The sequence below is a fragment of the Anas platyrhynchos genome, chromosome 2 (genome assembly GCF_047663525.1).
Source record: "Anas platyrhynchos isolate ZD024472 breed Pekin duck chromosome 2, IASCAAS_PekinDuck_T2T, whole genome shotgun sequence".
In the NCBI taxonomy this organism is placed as follows: Eukaryota; Metazoa; Chordata; class Aves; order Anseriformes; family Anatidae; genus Anas; species Anas platyrhynchos.
In genome coordinates this window covers 12060657-12077399 of record NC_092588.1, presented here as the reverse complement: position 1 = coordinate 12077399, position 16743 = coordinate 12060657, and the positions used below count along the sequence as shown (strand labels likewise).

General features: G+C 42.2%; 1 protein-coding gene across 5 annotated transcripts in view; it reads right to left on the bottom strand.

Annotated features, from left to right (window-relative positions):
* Positions 1–3909: 3909 nt before the first annotated feature.
* The window catches only part of ATAD2 (ATPase family AAA domain containing 2), a 29525-nt gene continuing 16691 nt past the window's right edge, over positions 3910–16743 (bottom strand). For 2 of the 5 annotated variants that reach the window (XM_072034337.1, XM_072034336.1), the window contains exons 17-28: positions 16411–16537; positions 15249–15432; positions 14068–14253; positions 12728–12857; positions 12380–12576; positions 11077–11236; positions 10608–10721; positions 10362–10511; positions 9049–9303; positions 8224–8357; positions 6698–6826; positions 3910–5282 (exon numbers count right to left, since the gene is read on the bottom strand). In XM_072034337.1, coding sequence (XP_071890438.1) covers positions 5241–5282; positions 6698–6826; positions 8224–8357; positions 9049–9303; positions 10362–10511; positions 10608–10721; positions 11077–11236; positions 12380–12576; positions 12728–12857; positions 14068–14253; positions 15249–15432; positions 16411–16537 — 1808 coding nt within the window. In that variant the 3' untranslated portion in view covers positions 3910–5240. Of the gene's footprint in view, positions 5283–6697; positions 6827–6882; positions 7265–8223; positions 8358–9048; positions 9304–10361; positions 10512–10607; positions 10722–11076; positions 11237–12379; positions 12577–12727; positions 12858–14067; positions 14254–15248; positions 15433–16410; positions 16538–16743 lie in introns of those variants that run through there. The other 3 variants (XM_072034334.1, XM_072034338.1, XM_072034335.1) reach the window with 3 other exon arrangements.

The window sequence follows — 16743 nt, the reverse complement described above, 5'->3', positions numbered from 1 at the left end:
AGGGGCAATGGCCACAAAATGGAGCCCAGGAAGCTCCACACCAACATGCAGAAGATCTTCTTCACGGTGAGGGTGACGGAGCACTGGGACAGGCTGCCCAGGGAGGTTGTGGGGTCTCCTTCTCTGGAGATATTCAAGGCCCGTCTGGACACCTACCTGGGCAACCTGCTCTAAGGAACCTGCTTTGGCAGGGGAGTTGGACCTGATGATCTCTGGAGGTCCCTTCCAACCCCTACAATTCTAACAAAAAGGACTGGTTCATATTCATACTGGGGCCTCAGTGGTGGAAGATGCTTATTAGACCGGCCTAGAAACCTGAAGTAATGTGCTCAGCAGTGCTAGCTAGCATCCCAAAAACTCAGCCCTGTAGAATGCAGTCACAGGAGAAAGATGACAATGCACTTCTAACAGATGAGGAAAAAAGCTAGGAAGCACAAATGGATATTTTAATGGTGTGTACTCTTTTGAGCACCTCAGAAGTTATTTTCACCTGTCTTGTCTGTGATCCCTCAACTTCATGTTTATTATATAAAGGATTTCTCAAAAAGTCATTTTAGAGAACAAGATAAGCAAACCATATACACAATCTCATTAAAAATGTCAAGCATAGATAAAAAACATCATACAATGGGTGAACAATGTCTGACAGGTAGGGCTCCGAGGGTTATGGTAAATGGGGCTACATCAGGCTGGTGGCTGGTCACCAGTGGGGTCCCCCAGGGCTCCGTTTTAGGGCCAGTTCTTTTCAATGCTTTTATAAACAATTTGGATGTAGGACTAGAAGGTGTCTTGAGCAAATTTGCTGATGACACTCAACTTGAAGTTGTTGACTGTTGAGGGTGGAAAGGCCTTGCAGAGAGATCTGGACAGATTGGAGAGCTGGGCGATCACCAACCGCATGAAGTTTTACAAGAGCAAGTGCTGGGTCCTGCACCTGGGACGGGGCAACCCTAGTTATATGTACAGACTGGGCGATGAGATGCTGGAGAGCAGCCCTGCAGAGACGGATCTAGGGGGGTTGTGGTTGACAGCAAGTTGAGTATGAGCCAGCAGTGTGCCCTGGCAGCCAGGAGGGCAAACCCTACCCTGGGGTGCATCAAGCACGGCACTGCTAGTCGGTTGAGGGAGGTGATTGTCCTGCACTGCTCTGCGCTGTGCGGCCTCGCCTCGAGCACTGTGTGCAGTTCTGGTCACCACAGTACAAAAAGAACATTAAACTGTTGGAGAGTGTCCAGAGAAGAGCTACGAAGATGGTGAAGGGCCTTGAGGGTAAGACATATGAGGAGCGGCTGAGGGCACTGGGCCCGTTAGGCCTGGAAAGGAGCAGGCTGAGGGGAGACCTCATCGCGGTCTACAACTTCCTCATGAAAGAATCATAGAAACACAAGCTTGGAAAGGACCCACAGGATCATCTAGTCCAACCATCCTTCTATTACCATTACTACCACTAAGCTACTAAATCATATCTCGTGCACCTTGTCCAGGCGCTTCCTGAACACCCCCAGGGACGGGGACTCCACCACCTCCCTGGGCAACCCGTCCCAGTGCCTGACTGCTCTTGCTGAGCAGAAATGTCTCCTCATTTCCAGCCTGAACCTCCCCTGGCACAACTTGAGGCCATTCCCTCTGGTCCTATCACTGGTTACCTGTGAGCAGAGGCCGACCCCCAGCTCCCCACAGCTTCCTTTCAGGCAGTTGCAGAGAGCAATGAGGTCTCCTCTGAGCCTCCTCTTCCCCACACCAACCACCCCCAGCTCCCTCAGCCACTCCTCACAGGACTTGTGCCCCAGGCCCTGCTCTGGGCACGCTCCAGGGCCTCGATGTCCTTCTGGGACTGAGGGGCCCAGAGCTGAGCACAGCACTTGAGGGGCGGCCTCACCAGAGCAGAGCACAGGGGGACGATCACCTCCCTGCTCCTGCTGGCTACACTATTTCTAATGCAGGCCAGGATGCCATTGGCCTTCTTGGCCACCTGGGCACACAGCTGGCTTGTGTTCAGCCGAGCATCGATCAACACTCCCAGGTCCCCTTCCTCTTCATAATTTTCTAGCCACTCTGCCCCAAGCTTATGGCATTGCATGGGCCTCTTGTGGCCAAAGTGCAGGACCCGGCACTTGGCCTTGGTAAACCTCACCCCATTCAACTCAGCCCAGCAGTCCGGCCTATCCAGGGCCCTCTGAAGGGCCGTCCTACCCTCAGGCAGGTTGACACTATCTCCCAGCTTGGTGTCTGTAGTGGCAAGGTTTTGGTAGCAGGGGGCCATAGGGGTGGTTTCTGTGAGAAGGATCTAGAAGCTGCCCCATGTTTGGGAAGGGCCCCACTGTTTTCCAGAGCTGAGCCAATAAGCGATGTTGTTTTGCGCCTGTGTGAGAGCAGATTTAAGACAGGGAAAAAATTGCTGTGATACACAGCAGCTGGGAGAGTGAGAGGAGTGAGGAACGGCCTTGCAGGTGCTAAGGTCAGTGCAGAAGGAGGGGGAGAGGTGCTCCAGGCGCCGGAGCAGAAGTCCCCTGCGGCCTGTGGTGAGGACCATGGTGAAACAGGATGTCCCCCTGCAGCCCATGGAGTACCACGGTGGAGCAGGGTTCCACGCTGCAGCCCGTGGAGAGGAGACCACGCAGGAGCAGGTGACCTGGCAGGAGCTGCTGCCCATGGAGGAGCCAGGTTGGAGCAGTTTCCTCCTGAGGGATGGACCCCGTGGTACGGACCCATATCTGGAGCAGCTCTGGAAGAGCTGCTGCCTGTGGGAAGCCCACGCCGGATCAGTTCATCAAGGACTGCATCCCGTGGGTGGGACCCCACAGCACAGGGGACGAGAGTGACTGAGAAGGAGCGGCAGAGAAGCGCTGTAGACCGACCATAACCCCCATTCCCCCGCACCGCTCAGGGGGAAAAGGTGGAAGAGGGTGGATGGGGGGAAGGTGCTTTTGGTTTCTTTCCTTTGTTTCTCACTTCTCTAGCTTGTTAGTAATAAGCAATAAATCTTACTACCTCCCTATGCCGAGTCTGTTATGCCCATTACAATCATTACTGCGTGATTTTCTCGTCCTTATCTCAACCTTTGAGCCCTTTTCACATATTTTCTCCCCATTCCTCTTTGAGGAGGGGGAGGGAGAGAGCGGCTGTGGTGGAGCTCGGCTGCCCACTCGAGCGGAACCATGACAGTGTCATCTGCGACCTTACTGAGGGTACGCTCCATCCCCTCATCTGGGTCATCAATAAAGGTATGAAACAAGATAGGCCCCAGTACCGACCCCTGGGGGGCACCACTTGTAATGGGACACCAGCTGGACTTAATTAGCCACAAGCCACTGGGCACAGCCCTCCAGCCAGTTCTGTACCCAGAGAGGGAGTGGAGGGGCAGGCACCAAGCTGTCCTCTAGAGACCAGTGACAGGACCTGAGGGAATGGTGCCAAGCTGAGGCAGGGGAGGTTCGGGCTGGACATCAGGACGAGGTTCTTCACCGAGAGGGTGGTTGCACACTGGAACAGGCTCCCCAGGGAAGCAGTTGCTGCACCAAGCCTGTCGGAGTTTAAGAAGCGTTTGGACTGTGCTCTTAGTCACACGGCCTGAATTTTGGGGTAGACCTGTGTAGTGCCAGGAGCTGGACTCGATCCTTAGGGGGCCCTTCTAGCTTGGGATATTCTATGGTTCTGTGGTTCTAAAAATCTGTGACATTAACCAAGTTGAAGAATAATTTAAGGAAAAAGGAGGTCGACTCATTTATTACCTTTTCAATGTAATAATACATTAAAATGTAAATTCTCCATATATATTTTTCTTCCTCCTGTGTTTGCCTTTGACATATAACCAAGACAACAAGAATGGGGTAAGCTGCTCACAAGCTTTTTAAAAAAAGTTTATACAGTTTTAAATGTAAGATTAAAAAACGACAACAACAAAACAGATGGTGGCTCACTTTTTATTATTACATAGCCAAACAATACACATGAAAGAAAAAATTCTTAATACTACACTGATATTGGGACAGATGCTAAAAAGCTACACGTGTGTTTCTTTTTTCTTAAGAAAAACAGACATAGAGATTGCACAGTTAGGTATTCACCTTCACTAGGTGTTGCGTACGAGATGTGACAACACAACAGCAACATATCCTGCTATGTATTTTAGCACAGCTGATACAGAATCTTATTTTCAAAAAAATTAAACCTTTCCTGCCTTAACTTAAATATCTGTGAAATTCAGAGAAATTTTTCTCTGCTGGGTTGAAGAGGTATCCTTCAAACAGAATATTGCTTTCTGTTTATTTAAATATATTTATCACCAGCAATATATTCATTTTTATGAAAATAAATATCTATAATTATCTCCAGGTCAGTAGAAAACATTTTATTCAACTATAAGGCTTTCTTGTAACTAGTTTTTCGTATTAAAATGGCATTCTCTGGTATCAGCAACACTGTCATTGTTAGAAGCAAGACTTAGCTTTGCACTAGAAAGTTGCAATAAGCAAATCTTGCTTTGCTTCAGTTTGTGTCGTTTACTTTTAATAGGCAAAAACCTTGTGTTTGTGGAAAGTGTTTCTCCCACATACTTTCTCTAGCATGTTAATACTATGAAAGCCCTTTAAGGTGCTATCAGTAAATTATAAAAATAGATACCTCCTGCACTAAGGTCAAGGAGGTTTACAAGTTTTTATAGGACATAAAAATACCTCCTGCACTAAACTGCAATAGGAGGTTTCTGAACGATTTGCATTTCATATATAGGTTTCTTTTAAGACATTTATGTAGCGTCCAGTGGAATACGGAGCACCACAGGTTACTTCAGACAAATATATTCTGAAGAGCTGACAAAGTCCGTTAAAAGTCTATCCAGTTTTCAGTCATTTTCTTTTAAAAAGAGGTATTGGCAGTATCCGAAAGACGTTCAAATCTACAGTGTTACACAGGCACTGTCAGCAGTAGCTCCGATAAAAAGAAGATGGAAAATTAAGGTGTTGTGTAATGGAAATGAAAGTCATGTCCTGTGATTTCAGAAGACTCTGTATATTCCATTCCTTCTGCCAAGCTTGCTATTTATCATGCTATATACATACACATATATATGCATGTATAGGATAATAAATAGAGAGCTACAGATATAGAACAAAAATATCAAATAAAAGTACTTAAGTATATTGAAGAAAGGTCAAATAAACAAATTTGTTTAAAATATCTTAAAATACCTATATATGAAATTTTATATACCTATATGAGACACTATTGACTAAATTGTACTACGTGTCGGACCAGAAGGCTGAGATTTCTTTCTTAATTTCCTAGGAAGAAAAAAAAAGACAAAATAGCAGTAAGCACAAATGAAAGCTTAAGAACACCTTCTATTACTATAAAAATAAATAATTTGTAATACATGGTTAGTCATATTTAGCAAACAGTGTGATACCACCATCACAACGGCCTATTACCCCTTCTAGCTTCAGAGGCATCCTTATACATCCAAAAGAGAGAGGAGGGTATCAACTACATGGATCTCTCTCAGCAGTGGTTTCACAACAATTAGAAAGAAGAAACAGTTCCTGAGAAGCCACAACAAGCTCAAGTTAATTTCTGGCCTTTGAATAATTACTCCTTAAGTTCTCTCTCTCTCCATACAGTAGAGCACGCTCCTGACTAACTTGTACAGTGCACTCTGAAGAGGAGAGATTTGTTTGCCTAAGCTAAAGGAAGAAATAGAAAACCAAGAAAGCTACTTAACTTCTAATACTTCAATTAAATGTTAAGTTACAAAAGTTCACAGGCCATGAGATAACATAAATAAATCCCTTCTCGAGCTAAAAGATCTCATTTTTTTTTTCAGGAGTGGCCTCCCTGAATCTAAATAATCCTCTCACAGGCAGAACAGAGTGTGCGTTCTAACTCTTTATCAGATGTGGAAGAAGAGATCGAGATGACCAGTGCCTAAAAAAAAGAGGCACTCTCTTTTTAAGGCAGACTGATCGACACAACACATTTTATCTGTTCTCAAGCACAAGCAACTCTAAGATAAATGGGTTCAAGGATCTTCAATGTGAAGAGTGAATATCCAGCGTATACTGGGAACACCTGACTTGGACCATGGACGCCTCACGCAGATTTCTGAGGAGTTTGGACAACTCAGAAATCATCTTTTACAGGAAGAGACCAGAGAATTTGATTCAGTGTAAAACTGGCACAGGCAGAAATCTCCCCAGTGACAGATGCTCAAGCGCATTAGTTAAAAAGAGATTCGAGTGTGACTAGAGAGAAGTCTCAAACTCTTGTTATATACTTAAATTTCTCTATAAGGATGGAACAACTGCTATCACCGTGCATGACTGGCTGTAGAGGGAGAGAGCAAGTGAAAGACTTAGAAAAGCACCTTCCCTTCGTAGTCCTCCCGCTCCCAAAATGGTTCTCAAGGAAAACTACTGACAGACTAAGGTTAACTGCTTTGAAAAGGCTGTGTGGGTGGACCCATTGTCTTCAAGTTCAAGCTTTTTCCTGCAGAAACTGCCAACAATTATGCCAAATATAACAATGGTTTTGCAAGATGGATAAACGTCTTCCAGACTGAAAGGGAGAAGTCGTACTGTTGTTGTCGTCTGTGCACAGACAGATAAGCAGTAAAGAGCAATGCTAAACAACCACGATAACCAGAACACACAAATACTGCCTAACAGTGACAGAAAGTGCTAGAATTCAAAACAAAAATTACCTCCACCAAATCGGTTTTGTCGTAGTCTTCTCGATGATTGTAAATGCACTGAATAATGACGCCATACACTTTTTCCAGGTGATGCATGTCCAATCTCTTCGTTATCTTAGTGACAAAGTGTAACAGTTTCTGAAGACAACAATGGAGCACAACAACAACTTTAGAATAGTACAAGATCCTTTGAATACACTCTATATGTTTTCGAAGGTTGAACAGTAACAATACAAGTGACATCCTACTTTTTCTTACGCTATTAAATAAAGTGTGACACTTCAGAGAACAGATTAAATATCCCATGAGATTTCAGCAGGGAAAATGAGTTAATTTTTCATAGTTCAGAGAAAGGAAAGGCTGAAATTTCAGACAATCTTTACTACTAATCAATCTATCACATCCATGGTCGTAATTGCAAGTCGACTGCTCCCAAAGCAGCAGGGAATGACACGATCCTCGTTGTAGGACAGCTGCTGCCACAGCAAAGCCACTGTTGCAGTTCATTAGAGAAGCATTGCAGCAGCGCGGGGCACTGTAAAAAGGCTGCAGATCTTGTAGATACAGCTGTGCCAGCTGGAAAAGGAAGCACCCTTAGGTGATTACCTTTACCCACGTGTGCCATGCCCACAACTCTGCTGGCAGAACAGATTGCTCAAACGCCCAGAGCAAAGGTGGATTCGTTTGCTCAATCCTACCTTTAAATTCAGGGGTGGGTAAATAGCAAAGTGACTGCTTGTAGCAATCACCTCTCTCTCACACAGTCATTTCTATTACCAAAGATGCAGAGGTGATCATCTCTGGCACAGCAACAGGGACAAGCTAGTGGCAGCACCTTCTTCCACTGCCACAGCTGTCCACTAGCTGTGTGAGCCTGTGAGTATTTGGCTTTAGGGAGCAGCCATACCAAATGGAAATACGACTGCCCCCTGGAAATAATGCTGCTTATCATCTTATCAGCAAACTCTGCCTCCCTCATGTATATATACAGACACACACAATATAAGAAATTCTAATACTGCACTTTCAAGGAATTTCAGAACAGTAGTCACTTCTCCATGGCTAGCTAGTTTACGTCAATCTGCTAACTTCAGGTTTAAAATCATCACTGCAAGAAATAAAGATCCTTTTCAGGTTCTTAATATATCAAAGCATGAAAAAAAATCCCCAAATAAAAGCCCTCAAACCCATCATAAGAATTACGAATCATTAAAATGATATCCATAATGGTACTAGCAGGTTGACAGTGTGGTATTTTAAAATTCAGCAAGGCCTTTTATCTTAAAGATTAGGCAAAGAATCTGTCTCCTAAACTACAGATGACCAGAAGCAAATGGTAGCCTACAGAAATCTACACGAGCTGTGGAAACTAAACAGTCACAGTGCATTACAGGCTGAATTATTTCACTATCTATATGTCCTTCCAATTAATTGTTTTAATTGGTATTGGTTAACAATGGGCTTGATTTGCAATTCTACATGTCGCAGGAATATGTCCTATTTGAGCATTAAAAAAAAGCTGAAATTAGACATACTTTGAGCTCAGAGCGATCCACGATAACTGTGTAGTCTGTCTCTGTAGGAACTTTTACAGTGTTCTCATCCCTTGTCTGTTGCTGGTCTTCTTCCCAAGAACGTTCAGGAGTCACTGCTTGAAATGCCCAGGAATCTGGAAGGACACAAATTTCTTCAGTCAGGTTTTCTGTTTATCTAGAATACAGTCTCAGTGAAGTATCCTGTACCTGCAAAACAGTCTCTTTCTACAAATACAGAGACAGAATTGTTATCGTCTTCACTGAGAAATACTTGGCTTCTCCCATCTTTCCAGCTAAAGTCACTGCTCCATAAAAATTAGAAACTAAGACCAACAAAAAAAGCAAACAGAAATACCCACAAACAAACAAAAAGCACTCATGAAAAGGTTAATAGTGGAAAAAAAGAGTCATGTTGCCGATTCAGGTTAGGGAACACATCTTAGAGTACAACATTAGGGCTTAAAGCTCCTATTCCACATGTTACTCTGGATCCACGCATCTTGAAGTGCAGCTTTTTCACCTAAGCTGCTCGTTATTGGAAAGCACCTCGTACAATAAAAGAATGGCAGTGACTGTCAGTGACTGCTGGCTTTCAGTTAGGTACCATTAGAAAAAAACAGACTTTAGAATCAAAACACCAGCACCTACACAAACATGTGGGCTTGACTTGCACAATTAGAGGAGCAACATCATTACGGAATAAACTGTGTGATGATTTTTGAGAGCTGTAACAGAAAAAACAGAGTGAAATTGAAGGCTAAAGCTAATAAATAGTGCAATCCTCCTCACCAAGAATGAGGACTTCTTATTGGACTTCTCCCTTACCATTTGACCTTGGATTTTCATTAGCTATAGTTCCCCATCTTGGTGTTGAATATCCACAAAGCTTAGCGCTTTCCTTTTCAGTGTTAAGTTTCACTTGACATATGTCAGAAACGTGTTTTTCCACAAACTCTTCTTCAGCACTATCGTTTTGGTCACCTGTTGGTACTCTGTTCTCTTTATCGAATTGAGAACTCCTCCTTCTCTTTGCTGCAGCACGCGCACAGTTGATCCTTCTGCGCTTTCTTTCTGACGCACCTACAAAGAGACAGCATAAAAAAATAATCCAAAACAGAACCGAAAGAATTCTTTCTTCAAAATCCATTATCTTCATCTTACTCGACTGATAAGGAAAACAGAGGAACTGAGCTACCACTGCCTATATCCCTACATATGCTGAGAAAAGAGTTGAAAGTTCATGGGGTCAGTTTGCTATTAAGATTAAAAACAAGAAACAAACCACATACACAGCTACGGAATTTCATTCACTAAACAGTCACTTTCAGGATTTTACATGCTGAGGATTCTTACTTTGGATGGGCAGTATTAATACAACGTGAGGTTATTTGATAAAGTCACTCTCTTACTACATGAACTAATACAGATGAACATCATAAAAGCCTCTGGAAAGAAGCTCTCCTTCGAGTCTGGTATCAAGCTGAAGACTTCCAAAGCTGAATACGTGTTTGGAAGAGTTTAATTAATGAGACAGTTTTAAGGGAATATTCAAAGGAGAAAAAACGGGAAGACTTATACCTCGTATGCTTCCTGATTCGGTAAACCTTTTGTGAAAAAACAAACTTTGTGGTTTTGCCCAACATTCGTAGTATTCATATAGTATTGCAAAAGGATATGGGTGGAGTCCATGGCAAAATTCCCACTCTCACTAGTTAGACTTCCCTCCTTCAACTGGAAATCACAGGATGAGGTAGCTAGGATTTTAGCATTTGGGAAAGGGAGGGGTGGAGTGGGGGTAAAAATACCATTGTGCATAATTAAAAACTAGTTAAGTATTCAGAAACTGCCATCCACAACGTTTTTTACCTCAAGAATTTGCAATTTAGGGGCGACTAAATGTCAATTGGGCCATCAAAGTTGGTTTGTTTGTTTGTTTTTATATTGTAAACCAACTTTCTTTGAACTTTAATTCATAACTATATTGAATGAATGACCTCTGGATTTCTCTCTCCCATTTTGAAGTACATTTGAAAACAAAATACCTCTGGCATAAAGAGCCAGGCATCAGAGACACCTGTTGCGCATCAAGAACAGAGAAGGTAGGAATGACAAGAGCAGCTGAATAAAATGCAACTTGCCATTAGAAATGGGTGTACTGGCATCTACAGGTGCCGCTGTCATCTCCTCATTTTCATTACTCTCTTCATCTGGTTTGTTGTCTTCAGGAGCAGGGTTCTGCCGTGGTGACTTGGAGTTGTTGCATGGAGCACACGCTGGAGAGGTGCGACCTTGCAATAAAGAATAGATACCAAAGATCTTCGTCGTGCATTTTCAGTTACAAATGCAGAGACAAGTCTTAAAATCCTTAGCGTTAAAGCACGTACCTCTTTTCTCACGAGATTCTTTAATTTGTTCACAAAGTCGTCCAAACTCTGTCTCCATTTCGTTCCTCACCATTGAATATGCAGTGTCTTGCAAAACATAGGCTCTGTGACGATCTGAAATTTTACAGACTTTAACTGAATGTTGTCTACCAACCAATGAAACTGTTTTGATCACAGAAAAAAATCTCTTTCTTCAGAGGTTGGTTCTGAAAGGTTCTCTCAGTGAATATTTTCAGCGTAACAACATAGAAGTTAATTAGAACAAAAGCACTAGTTCCTTGGGAACACTTACATCACAATTCCATGCCCAAGTAGCAAAATGATAAATTATTTACAATGTGGTAAGTGATGTTCTCTGTGGACGTCCAAAATCATCTAATCCATCCGAAGTCTATTGTCTGCACACAGCATTTATCCATCTATACGTTTGACAGATTTTTTAAACTAGGGCTAAAAAGCACATCCTCACCTGTAGATCTTTGATCCCGGTAGTACTCTAAGGCATTGTTACAGATTAGATCGATGTCCTTCAGATAGTCTCCTGCAGTGAGGTACTGGCGCGAGTCAATTTTAGTCAGAACTGTGGAAAGATCCATCGGCTCTTTAATCCTTGTGGCATAGTCAGGGACCTGCAGATCAAATACAAGCATTCAGAGGTTTTCTTAACCTTGCACACTGTCTACCAAAATTATTCTGAAAACTTTACATAAACAACTTCCTAAAAACTCTGAACATTTGTGATGCATCAGAAGATGCTGAAATTAACCAGTTTGCTTCTCAAAAATGGAAGGGCTCTTTCAACTGGCATTAGAGCTGCTAGGAGAGGACAACAAGAAGCAGGGAGGTCAGAAGCACGTGCATGGTAGAGAAGAAACACTGAGGGTGGGAGATTCATTTCACTTTGCTTCAGAAAATCACAACAGTGAAAGCTGAGTAAGCCATCCGACATTCTCTTTGTTGTTGACATTGAGGAAAAGGTGCATGAATTGCACCTGTGAAGTACCCAGTGCAGGCATCTACTTTAGAATGAGATAACTGGGCCCAGAGGTGCTGATTTCTTCCCTCAGACCATAAGAGGAGCCTAAGGACTAGTTCAGATGAGGACATATGGATCTGGCTAGATTTTTCACAGCTCAAGAACCTAGGAGAAAAGGGGAAGAAAAGCCAGTGGATGCCCACATGAAGAGGACTTTGCTAATCCACAGGTATAGTCAAGTTACATCTGTCTTTGAAATATATGCCCCTAGTTTAGGCTTATCTAATCAATTAAGGAGAAAAAGGGCTCTAAGCAGCCAACTGGAGGAAAAAGAAAACACACTGCACTTATGGCTGATTCTTATTGAGGAGTTCCAGATGAAACAGAGAACAGGATCTCAAAACTCATTTTTACAAACTGCTGCTCCTATTCCTGTTCCCACAGGAACTGACAGTCCAATAAAGGGCTTTAGACTTCATTAAAGTAGTCCTGTAAATACCGTTTGTAATTATAAGGAAAGATCTCTGTGCTTTTCAGTGCTGTGACATGCCTACATATCAAAGCCTTTTCACGAGCAAACTGTGTTGGCATTTGGACTGGCTTTTTAGAATGAAACCAGGGCTTTCAGCGAACAATCTGGTAAGAGACATTTGAGAGTCAGCAGAAGTAAAAGCCTCTGCTTCTTGCAAAATCCTAATAGTGCAGCCCTAAAAACAAAGCGGAACCTTCCCCAAAACGCTGAGAAATACAAACACTGAGAAGTTACAGACACACACACAGATCAGCACTAGTTTACCTTCTGTGGGTCAACGGGCTTTGCAAATTCCCTGAAACGTCTGTCAGTGGCAAGTCTATGAGTAACGTCCCTCAAGAAAATTCTAAGTTCACGCAAGGTATCCTCCTCTTCCTCCTCCAGCATCCCTACTTCTTCCTCTTGTGGCTTCTGAGGCTCAGCTGCTGGTGCTACAGGCACGACTTCCAATGTCCGATGAACTTCAATTAATCAGGAAAAATTAGCCAATTTACAGTACTCAAATACAAGCATATGACAAATTACTGACAGAAAATGACCACCAAAGCAAATCCCAAAGAGCTAGTAACTTAGGTAGTAAAGTTTTAGATATACTTCTTATATCCTCCTCACCTCTTTTCTTTACAGGAGGCTTAGCCACTTGATTTAGAATTAGGTCCTCAAAAAGAGCTGCTCTCTCTGCCCTACCAGGCAACTCAAGATTGAAAACTTCTCCAAATTCCTTATTAAATAATTTTTGGATCTAAAGCAGAAGGAGGAAAAACATTTCAGATTTAAGGCCACAAAAACTCATATGCTATTCCAAAAAGACGAGTACCTTTTAAAATTAACAATAACCTGAAGAACACAAACTGAAAAAAGTTATCTTCCTGGTCTTAAAAGGCTACATTTTCACAGGCTGGAACGGCAAATTCAAATATCACTTTTAAGAATCACCTGTAGAATTAAATCTCGGTGAAGGGATTGTACGCTACACTGATAAAGTAATGGCTTTCACCACATCCAACATCGCTTCCTTTGTATTTATTACTTGCCTTGCTGCATCCTTTAGTTAGAACCTTTATGGCTATAGAGGGAAGAGAAAGGCTTCAGCAGACAAGTGCGGGCTTTTTGCTGAGTTTTTATTTCTGTATCAAAAGGTGTCTGAAGTAGCTAGTACCTCTACACGTCTTCCTCCATTTTCAAGTTCTAGTATTAAAAGGTAGGTAAGGAATTTCACTACTTATTTTAGAAGGAATTTAGAACCTGTACAAAAACTTCTGTGGGAACTCAAGCACTTTCAAAGCAGTTGATAATAAACACGTCTGGGTAAGACCCGTTCTCTTCCCCCAATAACTGAGACAAAATAATCCAAATGGGAACAGCGTGTTCCTGTTTTGGGCACCTTCCCTTCATATAAACTCTCAGAAGTCAGTGAAGTTCTGCATGTACTTTTACTACAGTTTATTTAGGAATACAACTAGAATTCGATTCCAAAGTTACTTTAGCAGAAATTGGAACTCAGCTTTCCAGCTTGGAAAGCTTTGGCCTATATGAAGAAAGAAACTGATTTTTTTTTTTTTAATCAAAGTGTTTCAATTCTCTACTAAATTGCATTATTAGCAGTTTACCCAACATAGCATGGAATGGCAGACTGCCAGAAGAAATCTCTTCAGTAAAGACATCCTCTTGTCATTTCAAGCACTGCATATTCTTGACTGAACCACTTTGTAGCCACCGGAATTATTGTATTAATTTATTATTTGCATGCGTGAGAAGGGGGTGAAAGTCACTTGCTTGACCTTAAGCAGATGCTTTCACAGTATTCTTTTTCTCTAAGCAAATTTTAAGAGATTTGTTAGGGTGCCTGAGTAATAACAGCATGCATTTAACAAAGCACAGCATTTTGATGCTGAAAGCATTCATAAATTACAAGAAACTGAAGAAATAGTAAGAAAAGTATTGACAAATACCTCTTCTGGAAGATCTAAGTGACATACATCAGATGTAGCAAGCAGCAAAACTGGCAAAAATGCTGGAATGTTACGTAGTAGAGTTAGAAAAGTAAGTTTCAAGGCAGGTCCAGCGTTGTCCCACCATAAATGGATATCTGGGACATAAATTATGCTTGGTGCTGTCTTCTGAGCATTTCGGATCAGCTAGTGAAAAGGAAAGCTTGGGTAAGAAAACTAAAACACGTAGAATAACCTGTTAATACATAGCTACATAGCCATCTGACTGCCCCATGAAATGAAACTACGTGGACAGAGTGGCAAGCATCCTTTCACATAAGGAATTTCTCTGTGCACCCTTTCAGATGATCAGTATTCGGAGAACTCTAGTCAGAAGATGGGAAGGATATATTCAGGCAGTGGCTAGACACCGTAGCTATATGGCCACAGCCACAATCATCGCATCACAAAAAAAGGAAATGTCCCTCTTATGGGACACATCAGTATTCAGTCGTGTAACATGTCTGTCCTTACTTGGATGGCTCTCAAATGTTTCCACTAAAGGGAAAAATATTTTAAGGTAGTGATGCCAAACAATAAAACGGATTTCTTGCCTAAAAGTAAAAACACCAAATCTGTTCATTTTTTCTAGTTAAAACCACATCAGCGTGCAAATGAAGTGTTTTGTGAATGTTAATGCTTTCATTACACATACTGCAACAGCACAAGTTGTGCATGTTCGTGTGAAAACAAAACAAACAGAAGCCCCAAACCTTGGTTGCCTTACTAATATAATTTAAAAGAAGGCTACAAAAAGTAGCCGACATGCAGTCTGATACAGAGCCATCTACTGGGAGCACACAGTCTTAGGAGGCAATGAGAACTACTTTCTGGATCCCAGGGAGATGAGCAGCATTTCTTTCCACAAAGGGATGTTTATTAGCAACACCGCCCAGCTTCCTGAGCTGCTAGCAACATCCTCACTGTAAAATTGGGTATGGAAAATGTGGACATGTACAACATCCAGATTGTTCGTGCTTCTGTCTAAAAGAAAAGGGGATTTTCAGACAGAAGCAAACATCCCAGCACATTAAAACAAGGCCACCTCCATTACCAATGAATTTTGCTCACCTTACTTGCAACTCGACTGATCTTTCACATACAGTCAGTGAATCCAATAAGAAGAAAAAGAAAAAAGGTACCTGTCCGCAGATTTCTTCTGGCGGTGCAACGTTTGTAAGCAGAACAGAAAGGTCCAGGGTGTGAACAGGAAACTTCTCCAAAGCATGTAACACCACAGGTGCCACGTAAGAAACCTGGCTGTACCCTTCTTTTCCTACTATTAGCAGACGGGGCCGGCATGATGTTGGTTCGCAGAAAGCACTCCTAGAACAAGGGTTAAGAAAACAAGTTTATAAATGAGGTGCTGAATAGACACACACATGTTCCAAGTAATTTTCCTATAGACTTTCTTTTCCCTCCCCAAATAATCCAAATGGCAGCGGTACATTAAATACATGTAAGATTTCCAGTTAAGTTATTCAGTCATTCCAATTCTTTCATCTTCTTCCCTTATGTTTCCTATTCTTTACTAAGCCAAGACTGCAAATTAATATCCCTGCTATCTTGCTTTACTACTAGGAAATTAATTTGTGAGGAGCATTTGTTTCCCCACTACAATCAGGCTGTACCTTTGCTGGCTTAAATCAAAGATGCTAGAGACTTAGCCTTGCTCTGAAGCACGGAAAATCTTCTGGACATCTCAGCAATAGAAACTGAGAAAAATAACTGATCCAGTTGCGACAATATGATCTAACTTTCCAACTGTGGGCTTGCATGACTTCCATACTAAAATACCTAAAGATTTAACACAACTTGGTGGCTTAACAAATAAAGACACCATTCAAATTTTTCTCAAGGTGTTTTAACAAGACATTTCTCAGTTTTCTTTCTGCTACATAATTCACTACTGGTTTAACAATCCTGGAAAACAGAAGGGCAAAAGGTGGCAACACAAACTCATAAAGTTGGGGTATTTTTAGCTAAAAGGACAGACAGGACATTTATGTGGTCTTGAGTCTTTCAAAGAATGCCATGGATTAAGTCAACGTGTTCTGGTAGTCTACAGATCACTTTGGCTTAGGAAGAGAAGCCCGGGCTTTTCAATTTGGTCATTCAGAGCAACTTCATTACAACTTTAGTCCCTTCACCCTTTCTTCTTGTGAATACCAAGCACCCCTTCAACACACAGACTTGATGTTACCCCTTCGTCTACTACCCCTCACACTTTTAACAGCTGGAACTGTTTACAAAGACTCAGCAGACCTGAGAATTTAAACATAACAGGGATCTATCTTTCTTTACCTGCTGAAACAGAGGCCTTTTTTGTCTGGTCCGTCAGGCATTCCATCTTTTAATTCATCTCCAGAAACCAAGGATGCATCGTCATCACTGTCGAACATATCATCTTGTAAAATAGGATTTAAATGGTCTGAAAGGCAAAAGAGGTTTGTTAACTTTCCTGAATAGCCCGTGTCTCTTTCTCTTATATTAATACAGCTTCTAAATCAGTGCCAAAACCCCTTTTTCATTTGAAAGCACACACTGAAAGCTATTTCCTAGAGTTCATCCCACCACAGATCTAAGGAGATGGCACAAGGCCCTACAAAGCTGTACTAAGTCCTACTGATGTGTACG